This window comes from Eschscholzia californica, unplaced genomic scaffold (genome assembly GCF_041429995.1).
Source record: "Eschscholzia californica isolate CP2 unplaced genomic scaffold, dmEscCali1.0.p SCAF_5, whole genome shotgun sequence".
Classification (NCBI taxonomy): Eukaryota; Viridiplantae; Streptophyta; class Magnoliopsida; order Ranunculales; family Papaveraceae; genus Eschscholzia; species Eschscholzia californica.
The window spans coordinates 48,239,321-48,255,496 of NW_028238472.1; the positions used below are offsets into that span (position 1 = coordinate 48,239,321).

General features: G+C 36.6%; 1 protein-coding gene across 2 annotated transcripts; it reads right to left on the minus strand.

Moving 5' to 3' along the window:
* Positions 1-578: 578 nt before the first annotated feature.
* On the minus strand, positions 579-7,600 carry LOC147539987 (protein STICHEL-like). Of its 2 annotated transcripts, none has more exons than XM_086639478.1 (7): positions 7,242-7,600; positions 3,590-5,794; positions 3,187-3,406; positions 2,511-3,056; positions 1,545-2,247; positions 967-1,051; positions 579-858 (listed from the first exon to the last, which is right to left on the minus strand). In XM_086639478.1, exons 2-7 carry the CDS (start codon positions 5,591-5,593, stop codon positions 790-792), a joined length of 3,627 nt encoding a protein of 1,208 aa, XP_086495604.1. In that variant the 5' UTR covers positions 5,594-5,794; positions 7,242-7,600; the 3' UTR covers positions 579-789. The 2 variants fall into 2 exon arrangements, with proteins under 2 accessions (XP_086495604.1, XP_086495603.1); XM_086639477.1 differs by having other exon boundaries at positions 579-861; positions 7,242-7,567.
* Between the last annotated feature and the right edge of the window lie 8,576 nt (positions 7,601-16,176).

The following is a 16,176-nucleotide window of genomic DNA, read 5'->3' on the forward strand; positions in this document are numbered from 1 at the left end:
TTTTCACTTACCATTATAACATCGTTAATCAGTTAACATTTCTCTCTCTTCCATCTCATCACCGCTCTCTGCTTAGCCCAAAATGGCTTAAGGAGAGAAAGGTTCTTTTAGGTACTCCCCGAAATAGATCCAGGGGAGATGGGTGAGGCATGTAGCTTAGAGGATGTACATGGCTATGAACCACAATGTGAACCCCTCCTCACACACAACCAGCCCAAAAGAGGAAAACATTTTCTGTACCTCTGGGGTAGAAAAATAATGATCGGGATTTCTAAAAAGATTCAAGATCTCTTTGAATATTTTCTGTCTCCCTTCTTAACACTCTTCATGCGAAGAAAGATCCAAGGGGTGCTAACAAAGTCCGTACTTTACAACCATCCTATTCATGACTAAACGAAATGATGAAGTACATATTACGAATACCTTGACTCATGTTATAAGATTATTATTTCTGGTAATCACATTTTTCTTCCGTGTATGAAACATGCCTTTGAGGCATTAACATCAATCTTGACTTTGAAAACCGTGGTATCGAAGAAACTGTTAAATAACTAAAAGCAACTTAACAAATTAGCAAGTTAAATGAGCCTCCCATTCATTTCATCCACAAAAATTATGAAGCAATAGTACTAATCACAACTGTTTCAAGATTCTTTCCTCTCGAATCTTCAAAAAATGGGTTTGATCATAAAAGAATATACAGAATAAGGATATTTGTATGAACACCAATAGAGACTTCTTGACAACATCTCTCAGTAATTCTCTTCCTTTTCATCTCTTCCATCTGTTTTATGTTTTCCTTGCCTTCGTCGGAAATTCTTCGTTTATATGTGATCGAATTGTGTTCCCTTGTTTGATCTGCTTAGGAACAAGAAAAAACATAGCAGTGATTTGCTTATTATCAGTTTTACGAACCAAATTATCTAGGAAATGTGAAAGTAAGATAAAAACCGATACAATAGTTACCTGAACTCTGTTATTTCGAGGCCTTCTAGTTTTCCAGCAAAAAATTCCATTACACCGACCTGTACTGCTCCCTGATTCATAACCCCTGTGAAACACCACAAAGATACATCATCTCGTCGATCTATATACATATGTACGAGTCTATGTGTGTGTGTGTGTGTGTGTGTGTGTGTGTGTGAAGCACAAGCAAACATGATTCTACAGATAACAAAGTAGTTGTCTCCTAAGTCCTATGCAAGGAAAACAGATGCACTTAACACGTTTGGATCACGAAAGAACAATTTCCACTTGTGAATCAAGTAAACTGGGCATCTTCATAACTTCCCTAAAAATTTAAGCTAACCCAATCAACTCGAATAACAGAAAAAGATAAGATCAGTTAAGACAATCGAGTTCTGTTTCATCGTCATTTAATGCATGAGATCAAAAGATTAGAATTTTAGGTACTTATAGAGAAAAGGTGCATCCTTTTGTGCAATTTTATCAAGGTTTTGTGCAAAGTAAGGCAAATGTATGATGCTTTTATTAGGGATATAAATCAAGAGAAAGAGAGACAGAGGAGACGAATAAACACTCACCGATTATCTTTTTTGAGACTGACATCGATGCTGCTGTTGTGCAATAAGCTTGGGGACATAGGGTAACGACCAAATCTAAGATCAGATTGTTCCTTCTGGAAACGCTTTCCAGCATGAAGTTCATGATTCAGCTCTTCATCCCAGTTCTGAGAGGCTACCTTCTTACCAGTTGTTCTTGGTGTGTTGCTTCGAACATAGAGACTGTCTTGTGGGAGCACTTGATTTCCTTCTGGTTTCGGGCGGCTCAGAGATTCTGTATTTCCCTTATCTGCAGCCAACGACCAAGCACTTTCCATCCTCTGTTCTTCAATAATGGTATGTGTGTTCTGTGGAGCTGCTTCTTGTTTCCCTTCTTTTCTGATTTCCTCTTCCTTAATTGCAACTGAGAAACTAGACTGTTTAAGAACTCTTATAAGCTTACTTTCCAAACCATTGATACTATCTTCTGGTAATTCGTGCGTTCTCTGGAGTGGGTCTAGAGGTGAATAACTGTTTATCAAGTCACGTAAATCATGTTCTCGTTCACTCATCATGTTCTCAGGAGCTGGTTCTATACATGCCTCCCTATATGGTGCTAACTCTAGTTTGACCTCCACGTTGTATTTTAAAACAATTTCAAATGAATTAGTAATACTACTTAGAAATCTCTCGGCTCGTGATTTGACATCTCCATCATTGAATAAAATCGAAGCAATCAGAACACCTACAAAACGGAGCAAAACTAGTTAGTAAGATGGCAGCGAGCAGAGAATTCTAAACATGTCTTGTGAGCTAAACAATGATAAGTTAAGGGAAACAAAATAAAAGAAATGCAAGTTCAATCCAGAACTAAGAAAAGCATTTCACATTGTAAAGAAGTAGAACTTAAGCGATTCTTCAAAATCCCATAAATCTTTATTATTCGCTTATTCCTAGAAGTCACAGCAGTAGGCCATAGAATCACGAAAAGAACTAGGATTTATTTACCTTTAGTTTTTAAGATCGATACAAGAGTCCCATGGTCATGAAGCAACTGCCTCAATGTCTTTGAATGACATTTATCGATACATCTTTCCCATATCTCATCCAACCTCTCTTGGCTTATTTGTTTAACGACACTACTCTCAGCTATAACATTGTCATCTCCTTCAAAGAATTGGCTGCACGAGGAATTCGCATCAAAATTACGATTTTCAACTTTTGACAGTTGATCAGGGAACGGGATTGAAGGCTCAGATTCTGCTTTATGCGTCGAAGATGAAGAAGTTGATTTCTGTGGAATATGCACAGAATCTTGTGTCCTTTTGTAAGAAGAAAATTCCCTTGAAGTACTTGATTCATTTTCCTCTGTTGACTTAGAGCTCTGCTTCCTACTGCTGCTAGAATTGGTAGAATCTTGAGAGGTGACCGAACCGAGTTGCAGTAAGGCTGCTGTGAACCATGTTTGGCGTTCGCTCGACACCCTAAGCTGTTTTTCAGCTTCTGAAAGAAGCTTCAGAGCTTGTTTCAGTCTTTCGGTTTCTGCTTCAGTTACTGCAGTTACAAGTCATAAAATAGATAAACAAATAAGAATCGAAACAGGAAGAGAACGAAACAAAGAAGCGAAGAGAGAGAAACACCAAAAATAAGTAGAATTAGCATAAACGAGTTTTTTAGTACTTACAACTTTGCCCGCCAAAGAATGAACTTTTGCAATTTGAGTCAAGTAAGCGGTAGGTTCCAGCAATTATATCCATCACGAGGCCCGCTAATTGAGACATCAATGCTATTGGATCAACACCTGAATCCATCAACTCCCTGGCTTTCTTGACAGTTTCTGCAGTTTCTGATGACATGGCTAATTCCAAAAGATCGAGTAACTTCTCATCTGATACAACACCCACCTACGAAAAAAGGAAGTTCATAAATTATCTGAATAAGTTGCAACGCTTTAGTATTTTAATCCAAAAATATGGGTTGGTCAACAATAAGTTGCTAAGTGCCGACCAAGCGATTTTTTACGCTCATGGTAGTCAGAAACCAATATCCTAGATGTAGAGAAGATGAAGCATATCGTACAAACTTACAAGTTCATTTACAAGAGACGGAGTGATTCTTTTCCCTAGCAAGCTCAACTGTTCTAACATAGTTTCTGCTTCCCAAAGTGAACCATCAGCATTCAAAGCAATAAGATTCAAAGCATGTGCATCAACCTCCAGGCCCTCATCAGCAGAAAGCTTTGTTAACCTAGTTACAATATCAGCATCTTTGATCTTGTTGAAAAGGTACTTCTTACAACGGGATAATACAGCATGGGGAATATTGTCGAGATTAGTTGTTATGAATATGAAAACAACATTTAATGGTGGTTCTTCGAGAAACTTTAGAAACGAAGACCATGTTTTGGAAGGTAGCAAGTGGCACTCATCAATAACAAAGACCGTGTAATGTGAGATGAATGATTCGGCTGCTGTTGACAGTGTTTTAATCTGGTACCTCACTCTATCAGTAGCTTTTTTATTGGTAGAGGGAACTTCTATATGATGTCCACCCACCCCGGAGATGAAATCACTGCACTCCCTGCAGGAACCACATGGGATAGTTTCCTCAGTGTCTAAGCAATTTAGAGCACAAGCAAATATCCTAGCAATAGATGTTTTCCCCGTTCCTCTTGGGCCATGGAAAAGATATGCAGGAGCAATTCTTCCTCTTAAAATGGAATTACTTAGCGTTTGAACCACAATATTTTGCCCAATTATGTCATGAAAATAAATCGGTCTATATTTTTGGCTCAAACTTCTAATATGGTCTGGCATTCTTTCTTTGGCATCTTCGACATTGACTATCTCTAAGCCTTCTTGGCTTCTGCAACTCAATGACCATCTTCGTCCATCTAACCGGCTCAAGGCCTCTAATTCAAGCTCTCCAAAGTTAGTTGAGAGGCCATCATCACTTTGTTCAGTATCAATAGATGGTGATCGTCTGCCGTCAACACTGTACGTCAACAATTGTGAACCTTGGACAGATCTGGTGACATGTTTCTGCCTGTTTGATCTTGACGAATGGTGCTTATGTGAGGATTTGCGGCTTCCACAAAGCATGCTACTTCCTTTTCTCCTTATAGTATCAGAAAGTGAAGGAGAACGGGAACCCCCCCAACCTCTGTATTTAAGAGACCTCTTTGACCCAGAGGAAGGAATTCTGCCTCCTTGGTACCTTGATAAATCTATGTGCTTTGAATTACCACTAAGAGAAGGTGTTGTTCCATCCCAAGAACCAACATTGTTGGGAAATGGATATCCATATCTATTGTACGAACTGGTAGATGTGGGAGTACGAGAAACGGAAGATTCATCTTTTTGTTTGGTTTTTAAGTGTTTGGGAGGCTTGGGCCACTTTCCATATTTAGATAGCAACGGTGATGCAGATCTAGAACTAGAACTAGAACTATAGACAACTTCTTCATCTGAACCCTGATCTAAAATCTGTCGACCCTCGGAGTTGCAGTAACCCATGTCGTAAGATTGCTCACTAGGTGTAAGTTGTTCTTTCGAGGAGATGGTTGGAAGATTCAATCGTTTTGAGTTTCTCACACTACGTTGTCTTGACATTGCAGCCCTTTTCTTTAGCTTCTTTACTGTTTTTTTCACAGGTTTATCCACGTTCTCCTCTTTAAAGACCATTAGAGGATTCTCGAGGTATGGGTCGTTCCTCGAATATGCTTTATTGGATTTGCTCAAGCTATCATTTGGACTTTCAGGCACTGATGATACTTCTTGCCCGTCTAACTTCACCCTGCTCTCACTCAAGTTGCTAGCTTGATCCCTCCAGTTATGTAGAGAAACTTCTTTAAATTTTGGTCCACTTTTCAATGGATAACGAAAATCGCCTGCATGACTTGATCGGCTGGAGTTCCCTCTAGTACTTTTTACCCATTTCAATCGCGAACTTGCAACTGCAGATCTAGTACTCAATGGTGACCTCAATGAAGAACTAGTTTCAGGGTCACGCAAAAGTCGTGCAGCCTTTTGAAGAGCAGCAAGTTCTTTCTTCCAATGAAGCTCACTTGGCTCAACACGAACAACTGACATTTTCTTCTCACAGTTTAGAGGACTCGAACACAAAATTGAATTCAAATCTCCATATATTCAAACATGAGAAAGTGCAACAAGTAGAAGTCGTGCTAGTAATATAGTTCTCCTTGGGAATTCAAGATAGCACTTTGAATTTCACAACCCATAAGGAATCCGGTTCATGAGAATAATGAAATGCAGAATCTACAATATCACCACCTGCCAGAAACCAAAAAATCATCTCATCACATTGTGAAAGTACTAATACAAGTTTTTTATGAAATCAAAGTGAACAAGGCCACCCGAAATTTCACCCTTTTCAGGAAGGAAATAGATAATTTGCAGAGTGTTTTTGGAGGGAAGTGGAGTGTTTGACGTTTGTTATAAGAGAATTCTCCATTCTTACACAAATTTATAATAATTAAATTACACTTATGGTCTTTAACAAGTTTCCAATGAATGCAGGCTTTAAACAGTAATGTAGGAAGTAAGGAAGGTCCATGAGTTCGAAAATTTCAAATGGTTAGGGATACACACAGTATTTTCATAGCAAGAGGCATTCTAAAGAGAGGAACTTCAGAGGAGTTCATCAAAATGTGTACGGAACAAATCACAAATTATGTGCCGCCTCATTAGCATAAAATCGCTTTCCAGTGTTGCAGATGTTCATTTCTATCGATACAATGCAGTATATGACAATGATAAGGACGTCAAGATTCAAGACTTTTTTGAGCAATGTAGTTAGCAACAACTGATATTGTAGAGTGGCATTGAATCCAAGGGAAAGTTTGGGTTGTTCAAATTAACGATTAATTTCTACTTTCTAGCATGTAGACAGTTAACGTTAAGAAAGAAAATGCAAACCCGTTTCAATAGTTCTAGGCATCATGAGGATGGTCACCAAACACAAATTTTATAGCTATGGCTCGAATTCGTAATATCACTATCTTAAGGATGTCAGACCTAAAGTGATGTCGATTTACAAATGTAAAATTAGGTTAAAATCTGCCAAAAAGACCTAACAAACAACTGGTGTGGATAAATAGCAGAACTCACTGGTTTGTGATTAGAGATCTAGGGAAGAAACAAGATGTGGGATCAGCAATTCAGTGCTCAAAGATTAAACAGAAAATCTCTACTTGATAATCATAACAACCAGACAATCAAAGAACTAAATCATGAGAAACTAAGATACAAATTAAGATTGAAACACTCCTCTAAAGTGACAAATTTATTTCAAAATGAAGGTTGATCTTGTAGAACATAATCTAACCCACTACCAAAAAATTCAAAATTTAAGGGTTTCAACAATGAGGCATCAAACAAATACACAAAATTTCTTGAAGTTTACCAAGAAGCAATAAGACATCTGAGTTCTCCTAGATCGTTAACCCCAAAACCTATGTAGACAAAATCATGATCTGGGTTTTTCTACTTAAGCATTCAGTGTTATATAGAACTGAACAAAATCCAAAAAAATACAGTGATAAGTCCAAATGAAGAAGACCCAAACTAAGAAAAGCTTCAAAAATGATAATGGAAGTTCCTTCATCATAAGTTACCAATTTCATGATTTGGGTACTATTAAATTAACCACTAAAACATAAAAAATGTAACAACTTAATGAAATACAAACTATAAACAGTAAATTAAAGAGATGGGGTACCTTTAAATCTGACTGAAACAGCAAATGGGGTGAGTGAGAGAGACAGAAAGGGAGAGAGTCAGAGAGAGAAAGGGGAGGATTTAAGTAGAGAGATAAAGAGATAGGAATAGGATTGGTGGGTGAATTTGAGAGCATTTAAGTAGTAAAGAGAATGTGAAAAATTCTAGAGAGAGATTGGAATGATGATACAAAAAACATTTCTAGGGTTCTTGTTGTTGTGTAAAGAAGGGGGGTTGTGGAGTTGAGACCTGAATTGAAATTTTTAATCAAAACTCCCTCCAAAGACGCCGAGATTCCATTTCTTTACCATCTTTAAACCAGCACATGATATTTTGTGAGTACAATTCCTATTTGTCACCAAATCAAATGTGGGTGTACTTTACTTTCATTTACCCATTTGACTTTTGAGTCAATCATGGTCAATGTCTTAAAAGATGAATAGGAATTGGCTAATCGATATTTGGATCTATCGTCAATCACTCAACATCAAACATTCCGTTCTCAAAGATCAACGATGACTAGCTCAACTCCGGTTGAATAACTTTCAGATAATACTATTAGACTTATTAATTTGTGTAGTTGTATTAGTTTACAATTTCTTTTACATATACTAGTAGCTTCTTGTATGAATTTTAATTTTGTTTATATAGGGAACTTAAAAGTATAAGGGATTTAAGTTAGTATGTGATTGATTTGAATTGACTAATCTTGTAACAGTTAGTTTAGATCGGCTTAATCTTTACGTACTAGCCATAATATGTGGTGATAAGGAGTCAGTCGAATCATCTAATTCCACCAAAACATTATCGACAATATCGAATATATATGGACCCCGAGTCCCAATATATGAGTAAGAAGACCTTGACCATGGTTGACTCCCCATGCTATATTATTTAAGGTATGGAAGGGGATAGTTACCCACCTTTATGAAATGTAGGTGAACAAAATGACCTAACGCAGATGATTTGCACAACTGCACATGATTTGAAAAAGAAAATGTATTTTATTGGATGGGGTCATGATGTTTAGGACCCAGGATCCCTAGCTAAGGTGGTATTATGTTGACCATTAATTGCCCATTATCAATATCTTCAAATATCTTACTTATCAATTATGATCCTGATCTCTTTAGTCTTTCTCATCCACACTAAATTGAGCAATTACAAGGATGGTGTAATTCAAGTGTAGGTGAAATTAATTTTGTAAAGGAATCATGAGTAAAATTTCTGAAGGAGGGTCACTACTTTTTATTAGTTAGAGTTTAGACCCTACTTGAACTATCTAAATTGTAACAGTTAAATTCAACCGACCAACTATGATTTCAAGATCTTTCAATGGCAAGCAAATTTGAGGCGATATGAATCGTTCCAAGTACAATAGAAGCATGTTTAATGTGCAAATTAGTAGTTCGTGTTGTAGTTTCATTCATCCAAACTACACCTAAAAAAATGTACGAGAAAGAGATGGATAAGACAGGGCAATGGAAAGAGATTGTGAAGGAGACAGAGAGAAACAGAAAAGATAATTTTTGCTAGCCAATGACACTTACTCCAAATAATAGAAAATAGTGATCTTTTCACAAACGGGATAATTCTTTATCTTTGATGATCATTTTGCAAAATAACTTTTTTTTTTCAAAACATGACTTCCCTGCGCCAATATTGGATGAGAGAGGTAAGAATGGGCTCCTAAATTGAAAATTTGGGAGCCCAACTCCCAACCAGGGTGCTCCAAGAGGGCAGCCTATGGGCTAGGTTCCTCCAGGGGTCGGGAGCCCCTCCTCCGGACTCCAATCCGGCTAACCGCTGGGCCTTCTCAACAACTAGTTTGCACCCACTTTATTTTATTTTGTTTTTTAATTTCTTTCATTTTCGCTTTTTTATCTTTGTCTTTTCTACATCGTAGCCTGCAATTAGACCTAAAATCTCACACACTTACATCACACACACTTACATCACACACACTAATTTGGATATAGAGTTCCCCTCTTGGGAACCTCTATTGGGTTTACTCTAATATTGGGTTCAAAGTTTGAAAACTTATTATTCATTTAAATTTGTTATTGATGTCTAACTACTTAAAAGTCTTGTAGCACAAGTACCTTAGTACAAATTATTAGAGTTCTCATGAAGAAGACAGCTGCACCAAGTTTCATTCAACATCATCACACTGGATCAGACACAAGTATAGGTGGTTTAGTTAGTTGAGGTCGGACCAAACTTGTTTGTTCTTGATGTATTAGATAACAATCACTATTGGGTTGTTATTGGTAGTTACTTTCTGTTAGAAAGTTTGTTATGAGTTTGTTACTCATCTTTTCCCTCTATTTAAACTCATGTAATTCTTTCATTTAGTTTTAATGAGAATGAGTTCAACTATGGTATCAGAGCTATGATCCATCATCTCTCTCTCTAAAATTTCTTCTATCCTCTTTCTATCTTCTTATTCTTCTTCTTCCTCTGATCTTATTCTCTTTCTCTCTCTAAGCGAATCTTCATACTTCAATCTTCATACTTCAATCTTCATACTTCAATCTTCATACTTCAATCTTCATACTTCAATCTCCAATTATGGATCATCCTCGAATCACGTCTTTAGCAATTACTTCAATGAGTAATATCATACCAATCAAGCTTCAAAGTGACAATTATCTCACCTGGAGATCTTTATTTCTTCCAATTCTCAAGAAATATAAAGTTTTGGATTTGATCGATGGCTCTCGACCTCAACCTGATCAATATCTTGATAGTGAAAGAAGGCAATTAAATCCAGCCTATACTGAATGGCTTGAAGAAGATCAAACTTTATTGATTTGGATTAATTCAACCTTATCTGAATCTGTGATTCCATATGTTGTTGGAAATACTTCATCTCTAGAATTATGGCGAAACTTGGAGGATTCTTTTGCATCTGCATCTACTGCTCATATATTTCAACTTCAAGAAAATTTAAGAGATCTGAAGAAAGAAAATGATAAGATGCCTGATTTTCTCACTAAAGTGAAAAGAATCTCTGATTCTTTAGCTGTTGCTGGAAGTCCAGCCTCAAGTGCTGAATTAGTGGTAAGTATTCTAAGAGCCTTACCATCTGATTATGATTCGTTTTCAGCCGTTATTAGATTGAGAAAACCACCAGTTACAATCACAGAATTACAAAATTTGTTGATTAGTGAAGAAATTACTATCTCTGAAAAACAAAAGAGATCACTCAACAATATTAATCAAGTCCTGTTCACAAATCCTCCTCCTTATAATCGATATGCTCAAGGAAGATCAACTAATGCTAATTCTTCGAGTTCTAATGGGAATAGATATAAAGGTGTGAGAAATTTCAATAATAACTCTTCAAATGGAAGAAATTTCTCATCTTCCTCAAATCAATATCAGAATAAGCCTAATCAAGGTCCAAGAAACAATAATGGAGATCGTCCTACATGTCAAATTTGTCATAAGATTGGACACACAGCAGCTGAATGTTATCATCGAATCAATTTTGCCTATCAAGGTCGTAATCCACCAAATAATATTGCTGCCATGCTTGCATCAGCTAACATATTTGGGGAAAATCCATGGTTTGCTGATACTGGAGCCTCACATCATATTACTCCTGATGTCTCCAATATAGCTTCCTCTTCTTCTTCTTCCTATAAAGGCAAAGAAACTGTTTCAGCAGCTAATGGCCAAGGTATGATTATCACAAATACTGGTAATTCATCTTTTATGACTAAACATAATACTTTCTCTCTCAAGAATGTTTTAGTTGTACCACAAGCATCTCATAATCTCCTTTCAGTAAACAAGTTTACAAAAGATAATCACTGCTCTTTAACTTTTGATCCCTTTCATTACTATGTGAAGGATCTGTATTCGAACCAGACTCTTTTCCAAGGGCCAGCTAAAGGAGGTTTGTATCCAATTTCTCTCCAAGTTGTGCCTTCTCTCCCAATAAAGTCTCAAGTCCAAGCTTTGAGTGCTCAAGCTTCCTCAACTGCTCAAGCTACCTCAGTCTTTCTTTGGCATAAGAGACTAGGCCATCCCTCTTTTCAGTCTTTACAAAAGTTGAAGCATTTACTTCCTGATAATTCACTTAGGCCAATCTTCTGCTCAGATTGTCAACTTGGCAGAAGTAAGAAATTACCATTTCAAAATTCGAGTACAGTAGCTAGTTCTCCTTTAGAACTACTTCATATTGACCTATGGGGACCAGCTCCTGTTTCTTCTAGTAGTGGGTTTCATTATTATGCCAATGTAATAGATGAATTTACCAAGTACTGCTGGATTCTTCCATTGAATAATAAATCAAATTTTACTTCTTCTTTTATCTCTTTCCTTACTGGTATTGAGAATCAATTAGGGAATAAAGTTAAAGTTATTAGGACAGATGGTGGTGGAGAGTTTCTATCCAATTCTTTTAAGTTGTTTCTACAGGAAAAGGGGATTTCTCATCAGATGACTTGTGCTCACACACCTGAACAGAATGGTGTTGCTGAGTCCAAACATAGACACCTTTTGGACCTTACTAGAACACTTTTAGTTCAATCAGGTCTCTCTCAGTCCTTCTGGCTAGAAGCTTTGCATACTGCCAATTACCTTGTTAATAGGCTACCATTACAAGTATTACATTCTGTATCACCATTAGAGAAATTCTTCTATTCACCACCTGATTATGCCTTCTTGAAAGTCTTTGGATGTGCTTGCTACCCTTGGTTGCGACCTTATGTCAAGAACAAGCTTGACCCTAGGAGCAAAGAATGCATCTTCATTGGGTATGCTCAGAATCAAAAGGGCTATAGGTGTCTTGATGTTCTCACAGGCAGAGTCTATGTCTCTAGGCATGTGATCTTCAATGAATCTCATTTTCCTTTGCTAACCCATCAACCCACATCATCTTCCTCAGTTCCTAAAACTATAACTTCTCCTCATTCTGTCATCTCTAACATTCCAATTATTACCTCTCCTCCCATCCCATATATTAGTACAACTCCAATGATCTCTCCACTTGATCAATCACTCTCAAATTCACCTGCACCTTTAGTTCCTTCTTTACCTACAATACTACCTAACTCACCTATCATTTCTAACCTACCTGAGTCCTCAACATCCTCCTTACCCGAGCCAGCTGCACCTATTTCACATGCTCAGACTGCACCCTCTTCTATAGTTTCTACTCATCCAATGCAGACAAGAGCAAAGTCTGGTATTCATAAGCCAAAAACTTTCTTAGCTGCAACTAAACATCCCATCTCACCTAATGTAGCTTCTATTCCCTTGCCCAATACTCCTACTTGTTTTACACAAGCTAACAAAGACCCAAATTGGAGAGATGCTATGTTAACTGAGTTTAAAGCTTTAGAGGACCTACAAACCTGGTCTTTAGTTCCTCCACATCCTTCTCAAAACCTAGTAGGGTGCAAGTGGGTATTTAAGCTTAAACAAAAGTCAGATGGTAGCATTGAAAGGTACAAAGCTCGACTAGTTGCTAAAGGTTTTCATCAAAGAGAAGGTCTTGATTATTCTGAAACTTTTAGTCCAGTAGCAAAACCTGCTACAATAAGAGTACTTCTCACTCTTGCAGTTCAAAATGATTGGTTAATTAAGCAACTTGATGTGAGTAATGCTTTCCTTCATGGTAAGCTAAAGGAAGAGGTTTATATGATGCAACCTCCTGGATTTCAAGACAAATCTAAACCTAATTTTGTGTGCAAGCTTCACAAATCTTTATATGGGTTGAAACAAGCTCCCAGAGCTTGGTATGAAGAATTAGTGGATGCTCTCTTGGCTTTTGGTTTTCGAAAATCTCTCTCAGACACTTCATTATTTGTTTACTCAGAAGGTAGTATTTTGCTCTATGTTTTGGTATATGTGGATGATATTTTGGTAACTGGGAATTCTCAATCAGCTTGTGTTTCACTTATTTCTGAGCTCAGCTCTCAATTTGCAATGAAAGACTTAGGTTCCCTTCATTATTTCTTAGGTATGGAGACTGTTCGAGATAGCACTGGTTTGTTTCTCTCCCAAACCAAATATGCTTTAGATCTCCTAACTAAAGCTCAAATGATTGATGCTAAGCCTTGTGCTACTCCATTACCTCATGGTATCAAACTAACTCCAAATGATGGTGACTTACTTGAAGACCCTACTTATTATAGAAGTTTGGTGGGAGCTCTACAATATTTAACATGGACCAGGCCGGATTTGAGCTACTCAGTCAATTTAGTTTGTCAATTCATGAGTAAACCTACTCATACTCATCTCCAAGCTGTTAAGAGAATACTAAGGTACCTCAAGGGCACAATTACTCATGGAATTAAGTTCTCTAAGTCATCTTCTTTACAGATTCAGGGATTTGCTGATGCAGATTGGGCTGGAAGTTCCTCTGACAGCAGGTCTACTTCTGGTTTTGTGATATATCTAGGCAATAATCTTATTTCATGGTCAGCTAAGAAGCAACCAACTATATCAAGATCATCTACTGAGGCTGAATATAGGTCTCTTGCTCATTCTGCTGCTGAGACTCTCTGGCTTTGCTCCTTACTACAAGACCTTCATGTTTTTCTTCCTTCTCCACCCTCACTATGGTGTGATAATGTATCAGCTTTGGCATTAGCATCAAATCCTGTCTTTCACTCAAAAATTAAGCATTTAGCCTTGGATTTTCATTTTATCCGAGAACTCATTGGTAATAAGAGAATCAAAGTGTCCTATATCTCAACCAAGGATCAACCAGCTGACATTTTTACTAAAGCATTACCTGGACCACAATTTAACCTTCACAGATCCAAGCTTGGCCTTCGATCCAATGGAGTCTTGGCTTAGCTTGAGGGAGGGTATTAGAGTTCTCATGAAGAAGACAGTTGCACCAAGTTTCATTCAACATCATCACACTGGATCAGACACAAGTATAGGTGGTTTAGTTAGTTGAGGTCGGACCAAACTTGTTTGTTCTTGATGTATTAGATAACAATCACTATTGGGTTGTTATTGGTAGTTACTTTCTGTTAGAAAGTTTGTTATGAGTTTGTTACTCATCTTTTCCCTCTATTTAAACTCATGTAATTCTTTCATTTAGTTTTAATGAGAATGAGTTCAACTACAAATAAGCCTCCTCATGATTTTCTTGGAGAGAACAAATATGCCCAAATGATTTTGAGTATATACTAATTAATCTGGATAAATTCACATCCATTGCAGTAGTCGATATAAACCAACCTCCACTAGGCCTCTATATAAATTCTTCGCTATTTTTGTAATTAATGAGCGTTGAAAATGAAAAGTTCATTTCAATATCATTAACTTTAGAAGTAGGAATAGTCAAATTTACAATTTAGGATAAGATAGAACAAAGATATATAATAAGAATATTTGATTAGTAAGATATTAAATGACATGTTATATACATAACCCATATGTTGTGGTAATTCTTCACTAGAGAATATATGTTTAACTAAGTTAATTATACTACTTTATATCCATATATATGGTTCCTTCCCTATTGTCTATATATGCGTGGTAGGTAAGACTTCACACAATATATACAACACACCATTGTGATACCCCTAAGATAGATTTAAAAGATCTTTTAGTTTGTTTCTCACTTTCTTGACTTCAAGTTCTTACTTTCTTTTGTATTTTCTTTGTTCAAGTGGGTTAGTGAATTGGGGCCAATATGACAACAAATAACTCTATTTGCAACACACTTAAAAAGAGAATATATGAGTATGTATAGTATATGATTGATTTGTGGTTGTTGATCATTGGAGAAGAATCATATTGATGATCAAGAGAGAGAGAGAAGAGCTCTAGCTAGCTTCTAATTAGTCAACAACATACATATGTATATAAATGGGGTAGTGTTGTGAGGACCTTCATGGTTTGAAAGGGAGTTTATATATAGAGAGAGAGAACAAAGAGAGACTAAAAGCACCACATTCTTAAAGAATGAGATTCTTTCTCCACAAACAATAAACACAATTTGCAACCATATATAAACTATGTATATGGTTGACTATTGGAATATTATTAATATATCCGGATCAGGATGTAGAAAAAAGTGTTGAAAAGTACTTTTTTGAACTCTTCATCTTTCACTCATATTTATCTTATTGTACAACCACCATTAATCATATTTTAGTCACTATATAATTAATGTGGAATAAGAATTAATAATAAAATAATTAATTATGTAGAATTACTTCATTAATAAAGGGAGAATCAAAAGCTTTATTAGTGTATGTCTACGTGTCTATATGTTGCAAAGCATTGACCCTATTATACTTACCCTATAATATGGTTTCACTTTTTTCAAAGAATTTTATAGAAGTTCCATTCCTTTTTTCTATTTTCAATTGATGAACTTGGAGTGAACTTACACCTTTAGCCTAGGTTCTAAAGGCTCTCTAAAGCTATGTGAAACTATCACATCCCTGCACCTTCAAAGACGAGTTGGTCTTGCCTCCGATATCACTTGTAAAGACTTCAGTCCTACAAGTTATCAATATTATTTCTACTTTTATCACTTAAACTCTAGGTTAACATGTGCACGATTATATTTCTGATAGAAATTTTGCGAGTCTATCCACCCAAAAGAACTAAGTCACGCTATTTGCTCTACCTGTTAGAATACAGAACGACACAGTAGACCTCCCCTCCCACACAGGCTCGCTCGATATTGTCCTTACTTAAACAATACTCCACGTGATGTGAGTCTTTGTTATACCGTTTGAGATCTCACGTATAGTCTAGGCTTTGGACGCTCTCCCCCTCAATGGTACTATAACAACTTTTATCTCATCTAAAATACCTTTTTTTTCAACTATGACCTTTTTTTCATGCCTAGAAAGCAATTACCTTATTTTAATCCAAAGATTTGATGCTTCAAACTTTCTTTCAAAATTCTCTCTCTCTCTCTCTCTCTCTCTCTCTCTCTCTCTCTCTCT

Bases quoted from the DNA above. Each gene is read 5' to 3' on its own strand.
- LOC147539987 (XM_086639477.1), bottom strand. From the start codon at position 5,593: ATGTCAGTTGTTCGTGTTGAGCCAAGTGAGCTTCATTGGAAGAAAGAA. The intron at 3,407-3,589 runs GTAAGTTTGTAC...CTTTTTTCGTAG, and splicing joins CGTCTCTTGTAAATGAACTT to GTGGGTGTTGTATCAGATGA. The intron at 2,248-2,510 runs GTAAATAAATCC...TCCGTTTTGTAG, and splicing joins ATCGATCTTAAAAACTAAAG to GTGTTCTGATTGCTTCGATT.